This window comes from Neoarius graeffei, chromosome 4 (assembly GCF_027579695.1).
Source record: "Neoarius graeffei isolate fNeoGra1 chromosome 4, fNeoGra1.pri, whole genome shotgun sequence".
Lineage (NCBI taxonomy): Eukaryota > Metazoa > Chordata > Actinopteri > Siluriformes > Ariidae > Neoarius > Neoarius graeffei.
In genome coordinates this window covers 29590842-29608373 of record NC_083572.1, presented here as the reverse complement: position 1 = coordinate 29608373, position 17532 = coordinate 29590842, and the positions used below count along the sequence as shown (strand labels likewise).

The window sequence follows — 17532 nt, the reverse complement described above, 5'->3', positions numbered from 1 at the left end:
GGTGGTGCAGTGGTTAGCGCTGTCGCCTCACAGCAAGAAGGTCCGGGTTCGAGCCCCGTGGCTGGCGAGGGCCTTTCTGTGCGGAGTTTGCATGTTCTCCCTGTGTCCGCGTGGGTTACCTCCGGGTGCTCCAGTTTCCCCCACAGTCCAAAGACATGCAGGTTAGGTTAACTGGTAACTCTAAATTGACCGTAGGTGTGAATGTGAATGGTTGTCTGTGTCTATGTGTCAGCCCTGTGATGACCTGGTGACTTGTCCAGGGTGTACCCCGCCTTTCACCCGTAGTCAGCTGGGATAGGCTCCAGCTTGCCTGCGACCCTGTAGAAGGATAAAGCGGCTAGAGATAATGAGATGTGACTATGTAGACTCTGGTTTTCTTTTGTACATCCTGGAACAGCACACTTGTGCTTTCTCCCTGACATCTCTGTTTCTTCCATTCAAGGAACCATTTGCTGGATAACTAGATGGCTCCTCCCCATCTTCTTGATTCATATATGGTCATGGCCATATATGAATGAGGAGTGGTACAAGTACATTTCAAGGTTGGTATGACACACTTTTCTAATTACCCTGTTCTCTCTGCCTATTTTCTTTCTATTCTTTCTATGGCCATTACAGACTGGGAAGGTAACAGTTGACTTAGAAAGTCCCAGTACATACCCAAGTCACAGTGACATATTAAAAACAAAAACAAACAAAAACCCTTTTCACTTGTTTGTAATTCTTCTCAGCCTTCATCTTCACTTAATTCTTATAATCTCTATAATATTGCTTTAGACAGATTAAGTGAAGACAGCTTACATTAGTGCAGCAAACCTGTTTGCTGCTGCTGTTGTCATAATAAATCCACATTCTTTTTTTCCTTTAAAAAGTTTCATGTTTTCCTGCTTATATTACTCCTGATTCAGAGCAGAACAACACAGTGTTGATAGATTAAGGCATAGTAATCATATTCCTCTTGACTCAGGATTTTCTTCTCTTGAAAATGCAAACATTTCCTAGACAGGTGCAATGTATTAGTGAAACAGAAATTTGAGCTACATGTCTAGGTAAGCACTTTATCAGTTCTCTGTGCCTCACTTATCAGTCCATCTCTGAGAATGTACACTTAGACTCACTCACATTGACAAAAAGAGAGACACATTGTCTCCTGAGCCAGTTCACTCTTGTTGGTTTGCAGAAAAGCCAAAAAAGGACTTAGATTAATTATGACCATGTGAAGGGAAGACTAATTAAAATTTTCTAAAAGGACCAATTTCAGTAAAAGGCTAACTACTAGATAGGGGTATGTACAGTAAATTCAGACAAAATAGGTTTAAGAGAGAAAAAGAGATTGCTAAGGAGGTACAGGCAAACAATAAGGAACAAAGTTCTGAAATCCATATTTGGCAGCAGAGTAATGAACTGAATATGAATATCCGTGTAATGCAGATCTGGGGATTTTTTCTGACTGTATTGGGTTGGATTTTCATCACTTGCTCTTTGGCAATGGAGGGCTGGAAGGTGGCTGCTATTGGTGGCCAGGGTGGCAGCTCTGTCATCTACATTACTCAGTATTGGTCCAGTTTGTGGCGGACCTGCTCCACTGCCTCTAATGCTGTCTCCAACTGCTATGATTTCCCCATGCTCTGGTCTGTGGAGAGTAAGTACATGTCTTAGGGCAATTACTGCTGCTTTGGTCGTGTGCATATTTCCCTGTTTTATTGAAAACTTACCAAATAAGTGTGCTTTTGAAGAAGGCTATTCAAGGTAATAAGTCTTATATGTCCAGATCATGTACAGATTGTGAGGGCATTACTAATAGGTGGAATATCCATTGGCATGCTGGGGTTCATTCTGAGCCTCGTAGGGATGGAGTGCACTTACATAGGGGGCAAAGAGAAAGAGAAGAACAGAGCCATCTTCATTGGAAGCCTCTGTCATACAACCAGTGGTACCAAGATTAATTTTTTTATTATTATTATTATAATTTTGACCATGACAGTATGTTTCTCACAAATGAAATTAATGACTTTGCTGCTCTTTTTTTTATTTCCCTTTTTTTTTAGGTTTGTTAGCTGCAGCAGGATATGCAGTCTATGCTTGCCACATTACAGCAGAATTCTTCAACCCTAGTTTTGAATTAAAGTAAGCACTCTCTGCTTTTGGGAAGGATTCTACAATCCTGTCTCTTTTAATTTTTCAAATAATTAGGATTCTTAGTGAAGCATTACTATGGTACTTCAAACTTCTTTTTGTCTTCTAAATTGAGACATATCATTAATTAACTGTGATGGAGAACAATGTCAAATCAAGTCAGTTTATTTGTATAACACTTTTAACAACATACATTGTCACAAAGCAGCTTTAAGAAAAATAAAGACTTTAAGCATATGAGCTAATTTTATCCATAATAAATGTATTTATCCATTATGAGCTAGCCTGTGGTGACAGTGGCAAGAAAAAACTCCCTCAGACAACATGAGAAAGAAACCTCGAGAGGAACCAGGCTCAAAAGGAAACCAATCCTCATTTGGGTGATAACAGATAGTATGATTATAAATAAATAACTTGCTTTAATAACTGTGTCCTATGTAGTCACAAAACACAACTGTGTAACCAGGAATTTCATTATAGGTTTTAGCATGAAATCTCTTTTGTTGACGTTATCAACTGTTCATTGATGGGGACTTGAGTGCAAAGACTGTTCATGACAACTGCAGTCTTAAAGTTATCATGGCAATTGTAGTCTTCAGCCACCATAGCAAACATATGCTACTTTTCCACTACCAACGCGGCCGAGTTGGGCTGAGTCGAGCTGAAGTGAGCTGAAAAAGGGTAGTGGAAAAGGGCCATAAGTGTCCAGAGCCATCTTCTAAGTTTGTCTTTTGATGATGTAGTTTTGTCTTGCTTGCCTATCTAATTTCAGGTTTGACCTGGGCACACCATTGTTCATTGGATGGGCTGGATGTATGTTTCAGTTCACTGGAGGGATCTTGTACATGGTTTCAATTTATAAGCTTTGGACTCTGAATAGAAGGTGAGTTTACATTTAGATACTGCATTGCATTCTCTCCATTGACCAGAGCAGGAATCTTATTGAACTGCTTAACTGTATCAAACGGCACAATTTAACATTTTCCCTGTTCCAGGTTTTGAAAGGTTAATAATTACATGACAGATAATGTGTGCTAAAACAGACAAATAGGTTTACTTTGCATGATATTCAGATTCTAATGATGCTTAATAAAAAGTATTTCTACAGGACAATTGAGGATATGGTTCCTGCTGAAGAAGCTGTAGCCCTGCATTCCATTCCCACAAATATCTTCAACTCCTCTGAGCTTACCACCAGATCTAAAGAGTCTACTGTGCCTGAGCTCTCCTTAAAGTCATCTTCCACTGTCTTATAAGTCCCTCCATCTTTCTAAAGCTTTGTGTTTTTCATTTTGAAGAGATGGAACCCTCTTGGGTCTCATGGGACTCGATGTGACTGGAAAATTCTCAAGCTCTTTCTGATCTTATTAAACCATTCATTTGCTTAATTTGCCAGTGTGAAAGCTGAATAATAACAAAAATCAGATGAGTGTTAAGTGACATCATGATGTTTGCCATTACACCAATTAAGTCTTATTTGTAAACTGATTAAGTAGCAGATTGTGGCAATATATGTTAAGTTGTATGACCAAATGACACACCCACCCATAAATTATAAATACAGTTAAAGTGTGCTAAATTCTAAGATGGAACAACTATCTTTGTACTAACTGGTATGCTATTTGTGTGTGTGTGTGTGTGTGTGTGTGTGTGTGTATGTGTGTGTGTGAGAGAGAGAGAAATATAGAAACAAACTGGAGGTATTCCACAAAGCAAGTTAAAGACGGGGTTTATTTGAATGAGCCTTACTTGAGTTCCCTTACTCAAAGTTTAGGTTTCTGGCAGACAACTGTGTTGCCACAAATTTGCAGCAAGGTCCTATTTTCACAGCAAACTTCTGGCTAACTTTGTGGAAAACTTATGGCAAATAGTTGCTTATAATTTCTATTTTTTTTTTGGCACAGGTTTGCAAAAATGTTTTTGAGCAAATTTGCCACAAATTTATATTGTGTGTTTCTAGCAAGTATTTCAGTAGGGCTTAAACTCTTTTAAAAAAAAAAGAAACACACCCCACACAAAACCACTGCTGTTTAAAAATACATTTAATAAATACAAGTGAATCAACCACAAGAGACACACTAACAAATTTCCCTGTTAAATTAGAGTAAACTATTGGCAACCACAGTCACTAGCATTAAATGGTTAGTTTACCTACTGTAATCTAGACCAGTTCATTACTATAAGAATAATGCAAGCTTTACAATACTGTATTCTGAATTAGTTTCATATTTATTAAAACAGTAAAATATGAATTACACAATACATTAAAGGCTCAATAATGACAATACACATAGGGATAAAAGTTAAACAAGCTGAAAAAAAATGTTGACAGTATGTATTCAAGTACAGTATTAAATAAAATGACAACACAATCACAAGCTCCAGGTAAAAATATTGAGCTGTCTGACCAATCCAGGAAAAGTGAATTTGCAGCTGAAGAAGATTCTGTATGCACATAAGTACACAAACCGGAGACTTTTTTTTTTTGGGGGGGGGGGGGGGGGGGATAAAATCAGTAAAAATCCAACTAAAATACAGGTTTTCTATTTAAAAAATTTTTTTCAAAATCTTATATGTCCAAAATCCTTTGTAAATTTGTGTCTGTATTATACCCAGGTACTGTGACTTCGTAGACGACATAGCCTTACTTTCACATATCCAGGGGGACATTCAGGAAAAAACAAATAGAGTGGACCAACAAGCAAGTAGTGTAGGTCTCAAAATACACCCGAACAAGACAAAAATAATGAAAGTAATGAGTAAAAGCACAACAAAGACAACCATATGTGGACAGGAGTTAGAAGAAGTAAAGGACTTCAAATATCTTGGCAGCTACATTTCAGCCTACAGGAACATTGAGAAGGAAGTTTCCACCAGAATTGGCTTGGCAGCACAAGCCTTTAACAAACTGAGAAGTATCTGGAAGTCATCTACCATGAAGCAAAAGACCAAACTGAGAATACACAAATCAAATGTGCATTCCGTTCTTCTTTATGCGTCAGAAACATGGAGAACCAACAAGAGAATAGAAAGCCGTCTCAGAGGTTTTGAAGGTAGATGCCTTAGGAGAATTCTGAAGGTACGCTGGGAGCAAAAAATCTCAAACAAAGAAGTAAGCAAACGTACAGGTATGTGTAACATCGTAGATGAAATAAAGTACAGACGCTGGAAGTGGCTAGGGCACATCCTCCGCATGAACAAAACCAGACACCCATATGTCGCCCTCAAATGAAATCCTCAAGGGAAACAAAAGAGAGGCAGGCCTCTAGGGACCTGGAGAAGAACTGTAGAAGGAGAGATGAAGGCTGCAAGGAAGACATGGCATGAAGTTAGATGGATGGCCCAAGGGCTGGAGGGAGTTCATCAGCGCCTTATGCTCCAACGGGAGCAAAGAGGATTAAATAAGTAAGTAAGTAATTATACCCAGGTCAGACGGCAGGCTGCAACTAGTTTTTCAACTACTTGCATCTATCTGTGATGACAAAATCGCAGGTACACGCAAGACTGGTCTTGCATCGATACACAACGATGCAGATAATGACAGTGTTGTAGAGGGTCTTTAATAGAGGCAGGTTGACGCAAGTGGACCACGATCTGTTTGCATTTCAGCTGCAATATGCTTCCAATCGGTGCAAATAGCAGGTTGACGCATGTACTAGAGGCAGTCGGTCATGCAACGCTTGAGCGACCAATCTCAGGTTGGACAAAAAGCATGACAGAGTCCATAAACGCAGACCCCGCAAGGGGAAAGAACGTTCAATTCAGAGAGTTCAGAAGTTCAAAAGTTCAAAGCGCTTCCGCGTTGGGAAAACAACGCACTCACAGTCCCAATAAAAAAATATCCACAGAAGAGCAAAATACCCAACAGTGTGCAGGAAAATAATAGAATACAAAAACCAGAGGGGAAAAGGGGTGAAAAACCATAAGCCTCGGTCACAACCGGCAGTACGTGCTCCTACGGCCGGTCTACGTGCAAAAAACGCAAGAAACGCATGGAGGGCGCACGTGTGACGTGCTGATTTTCGAGCCGTAGACTGGCCGCAGAGGTTCTTTGTCATGTCAAACAAACTCTATGGGCGCTTAGATTTTTTTCAGGTTGGAAGACAAACTTACGGCCAAAGTGCATCTTTCTCCATGAACCAAAAAAAATGCAGCGATTTGGGAAATGACAAAAATCGCACGGCCAAAAAATCGTATGTCCGGTTGTGACCTAGGCTATACCCTGAGGCGAAGACAATCCCATGCCGAATGAATATCCGAGCGGTATACTATAGAATTGTGGATGAGCTGATGAGAGACAGGTGTGCTGGCCGCAGCGCGGGGAAAGCTCAAGGAAAACCAGGGAATGGGGTGAAAGATTGGGTCAGGACCTAGATGTTCCCAACTGGCTCATGACAAGATTCAGCTTAAAAACTCTGCGTCTTGGAATACGCCTGACCACAGTGAAGGATTTGACGCAAAATGCTTGCATCCACCTGCAGTCGGTCGCCACCCAATAGATTGCAGGTCTCAGCATGCATCTTTCTGATGTCTGACCTGGGCATAAGTGTGAGCATATGAAAACTTTCTTGCCTAAATGAAGTGCCACTGAAAGTCCATGACATTCTTTAGGAGAGTGGAAATGGGTTGACAAAGAGATTTCTTGCGTTGGCCTGTCTTCTTTGAGACCACCTTGCCTCAGATAGTCTTTGATCCCCTCCCTGGGTTTCTCTCAATGACGCATCTGCAAACACAGCTGTATTTTCCGTGATTAGTTGGTGACTTTTAGAGTAGGCATGCAAAGAAAACGAACAAAATTAGATTTAAGGAGCAAGAGGTGTTACTTCTGAATTACCTCCACAGTACAAGAGGCCTCCCCTTGCACTGTAAACTGAACACATAGCCCACAGTTTGTAAACCCAGCCAGGAATGTAGGTAGGATACTTTTATAAATAACTTGTCCCTCAAGACTAATCATCCAGCCTTGAATGACCGGATCCACCTGACACTTTTATTTGGGGAAAAAAAAGAGAGACACATTGCTTTAATTATTTAATAAGTACCCACAGAATCATTAATGCAAAGCACCAGCAGTACTTTTGAATTTAGCAACTAAACAGTGAGTGTGAATGAGTGACATGTCCAGGTACATTAAATATTTTGCGCCTAAAGAGATTAAATGTTTTCTACAAATCACTTAATTTCACTGAAATATTACATTTAATATATTACATTGCTTTGTTGAATAAAACAAATATAATGTACTTCTAAATACTAATGTACATCTAAAAAGTTCTGGTTCAGGTTAGCTAGCTGGCTGGCTACTAAACGAGGATTAGAATTAACAAACCAGTCATCTCTCACAATCAAATCTAAAATTAATGTATTCATGAAGTATTGGTTTTCTGAGCTAGAAATCTATTAATCAATCCATAATCTATTAATCAATCCAAAAGGCCACAAATAGCAAAACAGTCACTTATTTTAATGAGGCATCTTACCTTGTTAATGGTAGAGAGAATCAATCCTGACAAACGTTTCCACAGCAGCAGTGTCTGACCAATCGACCAGGGGTGAGTTCCATAAAGTTGGAAAGCTATTCATCAAGTCAAAGTCTTCAGATGAATAAACCATAAGCAAAACATTGTTAAAATACAAATGATGCTTCTTTCCAATCATAGTAAGGTAACAACAAGCTATGACAATTTTCATCCAAATGCACTGACCTCTGAGCTGGACAAAAAACACTGGTTCAGCTCACTGTAACTCACGTGCTCAGGGACCATGCCCAAAGTGCAACAGCAAAAGAAATACTACAAAATACTCAATAACTTCTTCTAAAACAGTGTAATGTCACTAAAAGCACTACATACATCAGTTCACCATCCATCCATTATCTGTAGCCACTTATACAGTGCATGGTCGCAGGCAAGCTAGAGCCTATCCCAGCTGACTATGGGCAAGAGGTGGGGTACACCCTGGACAAGTCGCCAGGTCATCACAGGGCTGACACAAAGAAACAAACAACCATTCACACTCACACTCGATTTAGAGCCACCAATTAGCCTTACCTGCATGTCTTTGGACTGTGGGGGAAACTGGAGCACCCAGAGGAAACCCACACCGACACAGGGAGAATATGCAAACTCCACACAGAAAGGCCCCTGTCAGCCATTGGGTTCAAACCCAGAACCTTCTTGCTGTGGGGCGACAGTGCTAACCATTACACCACTGTGCCACCTACATCAGTTATCATTATCTCATCTCATTATCTCTAGCTGCTTTATCCTGTTCTACAGGGTCTCAGGTGAGCTGGAGCCTATCCCAGCTGACTACGGACGAAAGGCGGGGTACGCCCTGGACAAGTCGCCAGGTCATCACAGGGCTGACACATAGACACAGACAACCATTCACACTCACACCTATGGTCAATTTAGAGTCACCAGTTAACCTAACCTACATGTCTTTAGACTGTGGGGGAACCCGGAGCCCCCAGAGGAAACCCATGTGGACATGGGGAGAACATGCAAACTCCGCACAGAAAGGCCCTCGCCGGCCACGGGGCTCGAACCCAGACCACCTTGCTCTGAGGTAACACCGTTAACCACTACACCACCGTGCCGCCAGTTATCATTATAGAAAATTAATTAAATAAACACAATTAAACAAAAAAGGAAACAAATTAAGGAAAAAAAGAACACAGTTGATCTGTTTACCACGAGTGGCAAACTTGTTACCAGAAGTTCATCACTGGTGGCAAACCATCAGTGAACATATTTGCCAGTAGTACCAAACTTCTCATTACTGCTAGAATGTTGCTGGAAGTTTGCCACTAGTTTACCACTTGTGGTGCCTTTTTTTTTTTTGCAAACTACTTTCTTTGCTCCAGATTTGTCAGCTACTTCTTCTTCTTCTTCGGGGTTTTATGGCAGGTGACATCCATTATGTTGCATTACTGACCCCTTCTGGTTTTATTCATCCCTTACACTCTTGTGATTAGCCCGGTTGATTTCAGAGACCTGAATAAACACTTTCTCCCCTCCATCCTGTCCCCACACTGCAGCACATCTTTAGTCCTGAACACTTCTTGTTCTAGTTTCTGTAGTTCTGTAGTCATTTCCCTTCTCTGCTTTTTGTACTTTGCACATGACATCAGGACATGATCCACTGACTCCATTGCTTGACAATCCTTGCAGTGACCAACTGTATGTTTCTCCATGATGAAAGGCATGCTATTTAAGTTGTTGTGCCTGACTCTTAGTCTACTCATGACTCCTTCCTCTCTTCTGGTGGTTCCTCCAATTCTTGTCCCCCACTTTATTCTGAATTCTGTGCAGGTGTCTTCCTTTTGTCACACTATCCCAGTATTGCTGCTATTGATTGATTATTTCCTTCCAAACCATAGTTTTCCCTTCTGATTTTGAAATTTTAATATAAATTTCCACACTTCTCTTTCTGACTGCCTCCTTCACTAGCTTGTCTACATTTCCATTCCTAGGATTTCCTGAGTGTAATGGAACCCACATGAACCTTACATTTCCCCCCCCCCCGTCTAGCTGGTCTTGAGTTACTGAATAGAAGTTCATATATTCAGCAGAGAAATAAGACATGATCCACATGATAGCTTCTGGCTGTTCCTGTTTTGATACTTGGCAGTGCAGACACTGAATCATGACAGATGAGTCTATTATTTACACCCAACTCTTCCACCCACTCTAGTGCTAGCAGAACTTTAAATAGCTCAACAGCATACCCACTCAAACTATTTGATGTTCTCTGACTGACACCAGTCTGGAGACTAGGGATCACCATTGCTGCCCCTGTTGCCTCTGTTAGAGGCTCCTTTGATCAATCAGAAAAGAACTGCTGTTAAGCATTGTAGTTCCTATTCACATGGCTATAGTGTTCCTGGGCTAGATCTGTTGTCTTATTTCTCTGCTGAATATTCAGCAGTTCCACATCTAAACCAGCAGCATTCAGCCATTCATGTTTCATTGGTCAGATCACAGTTGGACAAAATTCCACTTCAATTCTGCAATGCAATTTTCTATCCATCAAAAGCTTGTTTTTTGTGCTTTTGCCTTCTCCCAAAACTCTTTTTTGGATGACTTTCTTTGGTCCCTTTAGGTTTATCCAGTAGTTTGCCATCAGCTACTTCCTATGGCGCCAAAGTGGCATTTTTCCTGCCTCCACCTGAAGTGCACACAATGGCATTGTTTTCACTGCCCCTAAGCAGTGCTCCAGCTTGAATGATATCAAAGCCTGATAACACAGACATGGTTGCTGAGCCATACACTATACAACCATAATCGATTCTTGTTTGAATTAAGGCCATATAAATATATTTCTGTGAAGCAACATCAGCTCCCCAGTCTACCCCTGCCAGACATCTCATGACATTGATGTCTTTCTTACTTTCCCTCACGATACTTCTTACATGCTCTCTCCAAGTTAGTCAAGGATCAAAATGTATTCCCAGAAAGTGAAAGCTTTCTACTCTTTCCAGATTATTTCCATATAGCTTCAAGTTCATTCCTTCCTTTACTTTCCAATTTGTAAAAAGTACAATTTTAGTTTTTCCACCAATAATTCAAAACCCCATTCTGTTCCCCATCCCTCCACTTGGTTTATCCCTTCTTGCAGTGTCTTGACTTCCACATTTCCTCCCCTTTTCAACACTGCCCTGTAAACAAGGATCTTCCCATATCTGGTGGGATGCTATCATACAGTGGTGCTTGAAAGTTTGTGAACCCTTTAGAATTTTTATATTTCTGCATAAATATGACCTAAAACATCATCCGATTTTCACACAAGTCCTAAATATAGATAAAGAGAACCCAGTTAAACAAATGAGACAAAAATATTATACTTGGTCATTTATTTATTGAGGAAAATGATCCAATATTACATATCTGTGAGTGGCAAAAGTATGTGAACCTCTAGGATTAGCAGTTAATTTGAAAGTGAAACTAGAGTCAGGTGTTTTCAATCAATGGGATGACAATCAGGTGTGAGTGGGCACCCTGTTTTATTTAAAGAACAGGGACCTATCAAAGTCTGATCTTTACAACACATGTTTGTGGAAGTGTATAATGGCATGAACAAAGGAGATTTCTGAGGACCTCACAAAAAGCGTTGTTGATGCTCATCAGGCTGGAAAAGGTTATAGAACTATCTTTAAAGAGTTTGGACTCCACCAATCCACAGTCAGACAGACTGTGTACAAAATTTAGGAAATTCAAGCCCATTGTTACCCTCCCCAGGAGTGGTCGACCAACAAAGACCACTCCAAGAGCAAGGTGTGTAATAGTTGGTGAGGTCACAAAGGACCCCAGGGTAACTTCTAAGCAACTGAAGGCCTCTCTCACATTGCCTAATGTTAATGTTCATGAGTCCACCATCAGGATAATACTGAACAACAATGGTGTACATGGCAGGGTTGGAAGGAGAAAGCCACTGTTCTCCAAAAAGAACATTGCTGCTTGTCTGTAGTTTGCTAAAGATCATGTGGACAAGCCAGAAGGCTATTGGAAAAATGTTTTGTGGATGGATGAGACCAAAATAGAACTTTTTGGTTTAAATGAGAAACATTATGTTTGGAGAAAGGAAAACACTGCATTCTAGCATAAGAACCTTATCCCATCTGTGAAACATGGTGGTGGTAGTATCATGGTTTGGGCTTGTTTTGCTGCATCTGGGCCAGGACAGCTTGCCATCATTAATGGAACAATGAGTTCTGAATTATACTAGCACATTCTAAAGGAAAATGTCAGGACATCTGTCCATGAACTGAATCTCAAGAGAAGGTGGGTCATGCAGCAAGACAATGACCCTAAGCACACAAGTCATTCTACCAAAGAATGGTTAAAGAAGAATAAAGTTAATGTTTTGGAATGGCCAAGTCAAAGTCCTGACCTTAATCCAATTGAAAAGTTGTGGAAGGACCTGAAGCGAGCAGTTCATGTGAGGAAATCCACCAACATCCCAGAGTTGAAGCTATTCTGTATGGAGAAATGGGCTAAAATTCCTCCAAGATGGTGTGCAGGACTGATTAACAGTTACCTGGAATGTTTAGTTGCAGTTATTGCTACACAAGGGGGTCACACCAGATACTGAAAGCAAAGGTTCACATACTTTTGCCACAGATATGTAATATTGGATCTTTTTCCTCAGTAAATAAATGACCAAGTATAATATGCTTTGTCTTATTTGTTTAACTGGATTCTCTTTATCTACTTCTAGGACTTGTGTGAAAATCTGATGATGTTTTAGGTCATATTTATGCAGAAATATAGAAAATTCTAAAGGGTTCACAAACTTTCAAGCACCACTGTATGTTATTTATCATAACTGAGAATAATGTAGGGCTTATAACACTCCCTTGGTGTATACCATTTTCTACCACATGCTTTTCTGCGAGCTCTGATGCTATTTTGACCTGGACAGTCCTTCTGCTTAGAAAATCCATGTGTTTCCCCCAATTCCCACTCAGTGCAGCTTAATCAATAACCCTTCTCTCCACAGCATATCACACACTTTCTTCACTTAAAACAAACAAACAAACAAACAAACAAACAAACAAACAAACAAACAAACAAAAACCTCACTACCGTGACTGCTACTTTGTTAAGCTGAGCTTTCCTGATCTCATCCTCTAAACATAGGGTAGGTTCCATTGTGCTCCTCCCTCTTCTAAATCCACTTTGATATGCTGTCACCAAGCCCCTCTTTTCCAGGAAGTGCACAAGCCTTTCATTAATCATTCATTCCATTAATTTACAGGTATGTGATCCTAGAGCTATGGGTATGTAGTTTGCCAGGTTACTTTCCCAAGCTTTCTGATTGAGATAATGATTGCTTCCTTCCAGGTCCTGGGGAATCAGTCCTCCTTCCAAACTTTGTTGTATAAGGCCAACAGTTTATTTAACCCCCTATCACTTAAGTGCTTAATCATTATTTAGTATATTCCATCTTTTCTTGGTGCACTCCTTCCTGTTTTGGCTATTGCCCTGTTCAGTTCCCCACAAGCAAATGGGGTATCTAATTCACTCTTGAAATTATTTTTTTCTCCTTAGGGCTTCCATATTTCCAACTTTGTTTTTTTCCCCTACCATGCTTTCCTTCCTCAGTCAGATTATTAGGGCTGTACATAGCAGCAAAGGTTTTAGCCATTAATTTAGCCTTTTCTTTATTTGTTCACTTCAATCCCAGTGCTCAGTACAAGATATTTCCACTCTCTCCTATCTCTTGCAATTTTCTTTTTCATTCCCCAGACTTCTCCTATCAGGGTAGTGTTGGCAAATGATCTACAGAACTTCTTCCAATAAGCCCTCTTTGCCTGTCTTATTGTTTTCCTAAACATAGCTTGGGCCTGCTTATACTGGATCAGATGCTAGAAATTATGGGATCTTTTGACCAGTTTGAATGCCTTGTTCCTATTCTTAACTGTTTGTTTGCACTTATCCTATAATGGTACTCATTTTTACTCCTTTTGGCTGTGCTTTTTGGTATAGAGTTTGCTGCAACTGATGCTATACACTGCCTTATTTTACAGTTAGCCATTTCCATGTCCATGTTGTCACTAATCTGGCAGAGATGTTTATCACATTCATTTGTGAATTTTACCCAGTTCGCATTCTCAAAAATCAATTTCCCCCCATTTTCTCTGTGGTCTTTATTGTTGCTATGTTTATTTTGCTACATGTAGGATAATGGTCACTACCAATGGTCCTTTCTTGGTGCACCTGGCAGTCAGACAATGGTGCTAAGGCATTAGTCACTAGCATCAGGTCCACAGCTGATTCTTTGCCTGAGTTCACATCTATTCTAGTCCTATCACTCATGCAGACAAGGTATTTCCTGTCCAGTAATTATTCTACTACTTGGCCATTATAATCAGTTATTTCACTCCCCCATAAATTATTGTGTACATTGTGTATATTGTGTACAAGTCCCCACACCACACAGTGTGTCTATTCCTCCAAGGAAATGGCAATCTAGCTTTCTGAATGGATTATATACATTTAGTACCACCAATTTGTTCCTTCCTGCTCACACTTCAATAATCAAGCAGTCCAGCTCATTCTATTAGCGCTACATGATGTTTTCCAATCAGGATATACTTTTCAGGTCCACAATAGTCCAAAAAAAAAAAATCAAACCTCATATTTTTGTGCTTCTCTGCTGCCAAAAATTAGCTTTTGATATGGAAATTAACTGCACAGAATCTCAGCTCTACAGGTCATATACTGGGCATGTTACTTGTAGTGAGAAGACAGCATGTAGTGTATTTCTAAAATTGACCCACTTTCTTATAGTCCACAAGAGTAAGGTATACAGTGTGAAAAACTGTTGAAATATATGTGATTTTTAAGTATGAATTTTCAAGTACTGTGCAGCAATGTTTGCGCATGATGGTAATTGTAATAACAAATGAAATGGTGACAATCCTTGTGGTTTTCCCAAGAGGACACTTTTTGATGGACACACATTTCAACCACATGTGAAGCTCTGCTACAAGTGTGTCTTGCATCTGTTTCAAATCCTGTTTTTTACTGTGCAAAACAAAAGCGTATTCTCCTTCAAGAGACATATTTTCTTAAAAATCATTTAGAACCTCATCATATGATGAGTGTTTTCCAGAAAGGACATTTTTGATGGACAAAGGATACTGTCTGAGACACTTAGTTTACTTAAATATCTTACTGCATGGTGTTCCAAGTGCTGTTGCTTGGTGACATTGCGGTGGCTGTGCAGGCAGTGTGGGACATACTTTTGTGCACCTTTCTATGGAACTGTGAGCAGCTATGCCACTGGAGTTACATGCTGACCATTCCCCCCATTTGCTTTGTAATTGTAAAGTGACCTTGGGTGTCAGAAAGTTGCTATGCAAGTTAAACTTCTTTTTCTTATTGTTATTACTATTATGAATGAAATAATATGTCCCAAAGTAAAACCTAGTTATAATAATAATAATAATAATAATAATAATAATAATAATAATAATAATAATTTATATAGCGCCTTTCACAAACCCAAGGATGCTTTACACAGGTGTTTTACACACACACACACACACACACACACACACACACACACACACACACACGGAAAAGTAGTGTGAGGTAAAGAGGAAAGTTTTCAGGTTAGCTTTGAAGGAAGAGAGAGTGGAACAGTCACAAAGCAATTGTGGTAATGAATTCCAAAGTTTAGGAGCAGCAACACTGAATGATCTGCCATCCATAGATGCCTGTTTAAAATGTGGGACAGTCAAAAGTCTAGAGGCAGAAGATCTGAGGGAGCGGGAGGGACAGTACGAATGAATTAGCACAGAGATAGGAAGGAGCGAGACCATGAAGAGCTTTATAAGTTAGAAGCAAGATTTTGTATTTAATCCGACAGATAACTGGCAACCAGTGCGCTTGCTGTAAAACAGGAGTGATGTGAGCAGTGCACTTGGTGAGTGTGAGGACTCTAGCTGCTGAGTTTTGGATGTACTGCAGGCGATTGAGCAATGTGGCAGGGAGACCATAAAAGAGAGAATTGCAATAGTCAAGACGAGAAAAGATAAATGCATTGCCCAACATTTTGGCATCAGTTTCAAAGAGAAGAGGGCAGAGATGTGCAATATTGCAGAGGTGAAAGAATGCATTCTTAGTAATGAGTTTAAAATGGGGTTCAAATGTAAGAGTGGAGTCAAAGAGAACTCCAAGGTTTTTTATAACTTGGGAAGGACTTATAGACACACCATCAATGTCAATAGTGAAATTGGAGATGTTAAAAACCTGTCTTTTGGTACCTACTAATAGAACCTCTGTTTTGTTAGCATTAAGTTTAAGGGAGTTCTTATGCAGCCATTGCTTGAGGTCAGTGATGCAAGTCCTTAGCAGCTGAACAGAGGCTATGGAAGGGGTGATAGTGATGTAGATTTGAATGTCATCAGCATAGCAATGAAAGTTAAGGCCATGGTTGCGAATAATCTGGCCTATAGGAGAAACATATAGAAAGAAGGGGACAAGGGGACCAAGGACAGAAGCCTGAGGCACACCTTGAGCAACGGTAACAGTGGATGATTTATGAACAGCAGTAGAGATGAACTGTTGCCTGTTTGCTAGATATGACTGAAACCAGGCTAAAGCTAAGCCAGTAATACCAAAAGAAGATAGTCTGGAAATGAGTGCCATGATGTAGAGTGTCAAAGGCAGCTGTGAGGTCCAAGAGGACAATGACATTGAAATGACCAGCATTGGTTGAAAGCAGGAGGTCATTAACAACTCTTAAGAGAGCAGATTCAGTACTATGCAGATTGTGAAAGCCTGACTGAAAGGGTTCATAGAGATCATTATGAGCAAGGAAAGTATGAAGCTGAGAGGCTACAACTCTCTCCATAACTTTAGCTAGGAAAGGGAGATTAGTGCTAAAAATGCAATTCTAAATTTAACCAGTAAAACCTAAGTGTAATAATTAATGTATAATTAAATGAAATGACCACAACATCAAAACTGAACCTGCATTTGACTCTTACAAACATATTTATAAGAACTTTTAAGAGACATTACTGCTATAGGTAAGGCTAGTGTGCCCCTGTAAAATAAGGTATAAGAAACTCCAGCATATATACTGGACCTAGTTGCAGGAGATAGTTGGTCTCATCTCATCTCATTATCTGTAGCCGCTTTATCCTGTTCTACAGGGTCGCAGGCAAGCTGGAGCCTATCCCAGCTGACTATGGGCGAAAGGCGGGGTACACCCTGGACAAGTCGCCAGGTCATCACAGGGGTGACACATAGACACAGACAACCATTCACACTCACAGTCAATTTAGAGTCACCAGTTAACCTAACCTGCATGTCTTTGGACTGTGGAGGAAACTGGAGCACCCGGAGGAAACCCACGCGGACAACATGCAAACTCCACACAGAAAGGCCCTCACCGGCCACGGGGCTCGAACCCAGGACCTTCTTGCTGTGAGGCGACAGTGCTAACCACTACACCACCGTGCCGCCGAGATAGTTGGTGCTATTCAAAAAGACAACCATGATTGTGAAACAGCCCCTAGAGGGGATGCCCTCTTTCATAAAGGTGACACAGCCCTCTCCTGTTCCATCTTCCCTGTCCCACCTGATTGCCACATACCCTTTTATCATAAAATCTAATCTTGGTTTTAACCATGACTCCTGGATACATATTAGATCTGTTTTTTACTTTTGACTGCAGATAAAGTGTTTAAATTCTTGGCTATTAACAATCAGCCTTCATGCATTCCACTGGACGATTAGCACTGATATTATTACTAGCCAATACTTGGTTCCTCTTGATTAGCCTGGATACTTAACCTCATCTCTTATAAGGAATGATGATTCGTCATTTCAGAAAATTGCCAATTCCATTTTATGGTTTTGCCAATCCAATTTTTTT

At 40.2% G+C, this 17532-nt stretch overlaps 1 protein-coding gene across 2 annotated transcripts; it reads left to right on the top strand.

The window, feature by feature from the left end:
* Positions 1-1160: 1160 nt before the first annotated feature.
* LOC132884346 (claudin-10-like) lies at positions 1161-3524 on the top strand. 2 transcript variants are annotated; one of them, XM_060918188.1, is made up of 6 exons: positions 1161-1344; positions 1432-1642; positions 1772-1933; positions 2049-2127; positions 2909-3019; positions 3245-3524. In XM_060918188.1, the coding sequence occupies exons 1-6, from the start codon at positions 1288-1290 to the stop codon at positions 3390-3392; spliced, it is 768 nt and encodes a 255-aa protein (XP_060774171.1). In that variant the 5' UTR covers positions 1161-1287; the 3' UTR covers positions 3393-3524. The 2 variants fall into 2 exon arrangements, with proteins under 2 accessions (XP_060774171.1, XP_060774170.1); XM_060918187.1 differs by having other exon boundaries at positions 1161-1642.
* Positions 3525-17532: the final 14008 nt, after the last annotated feature.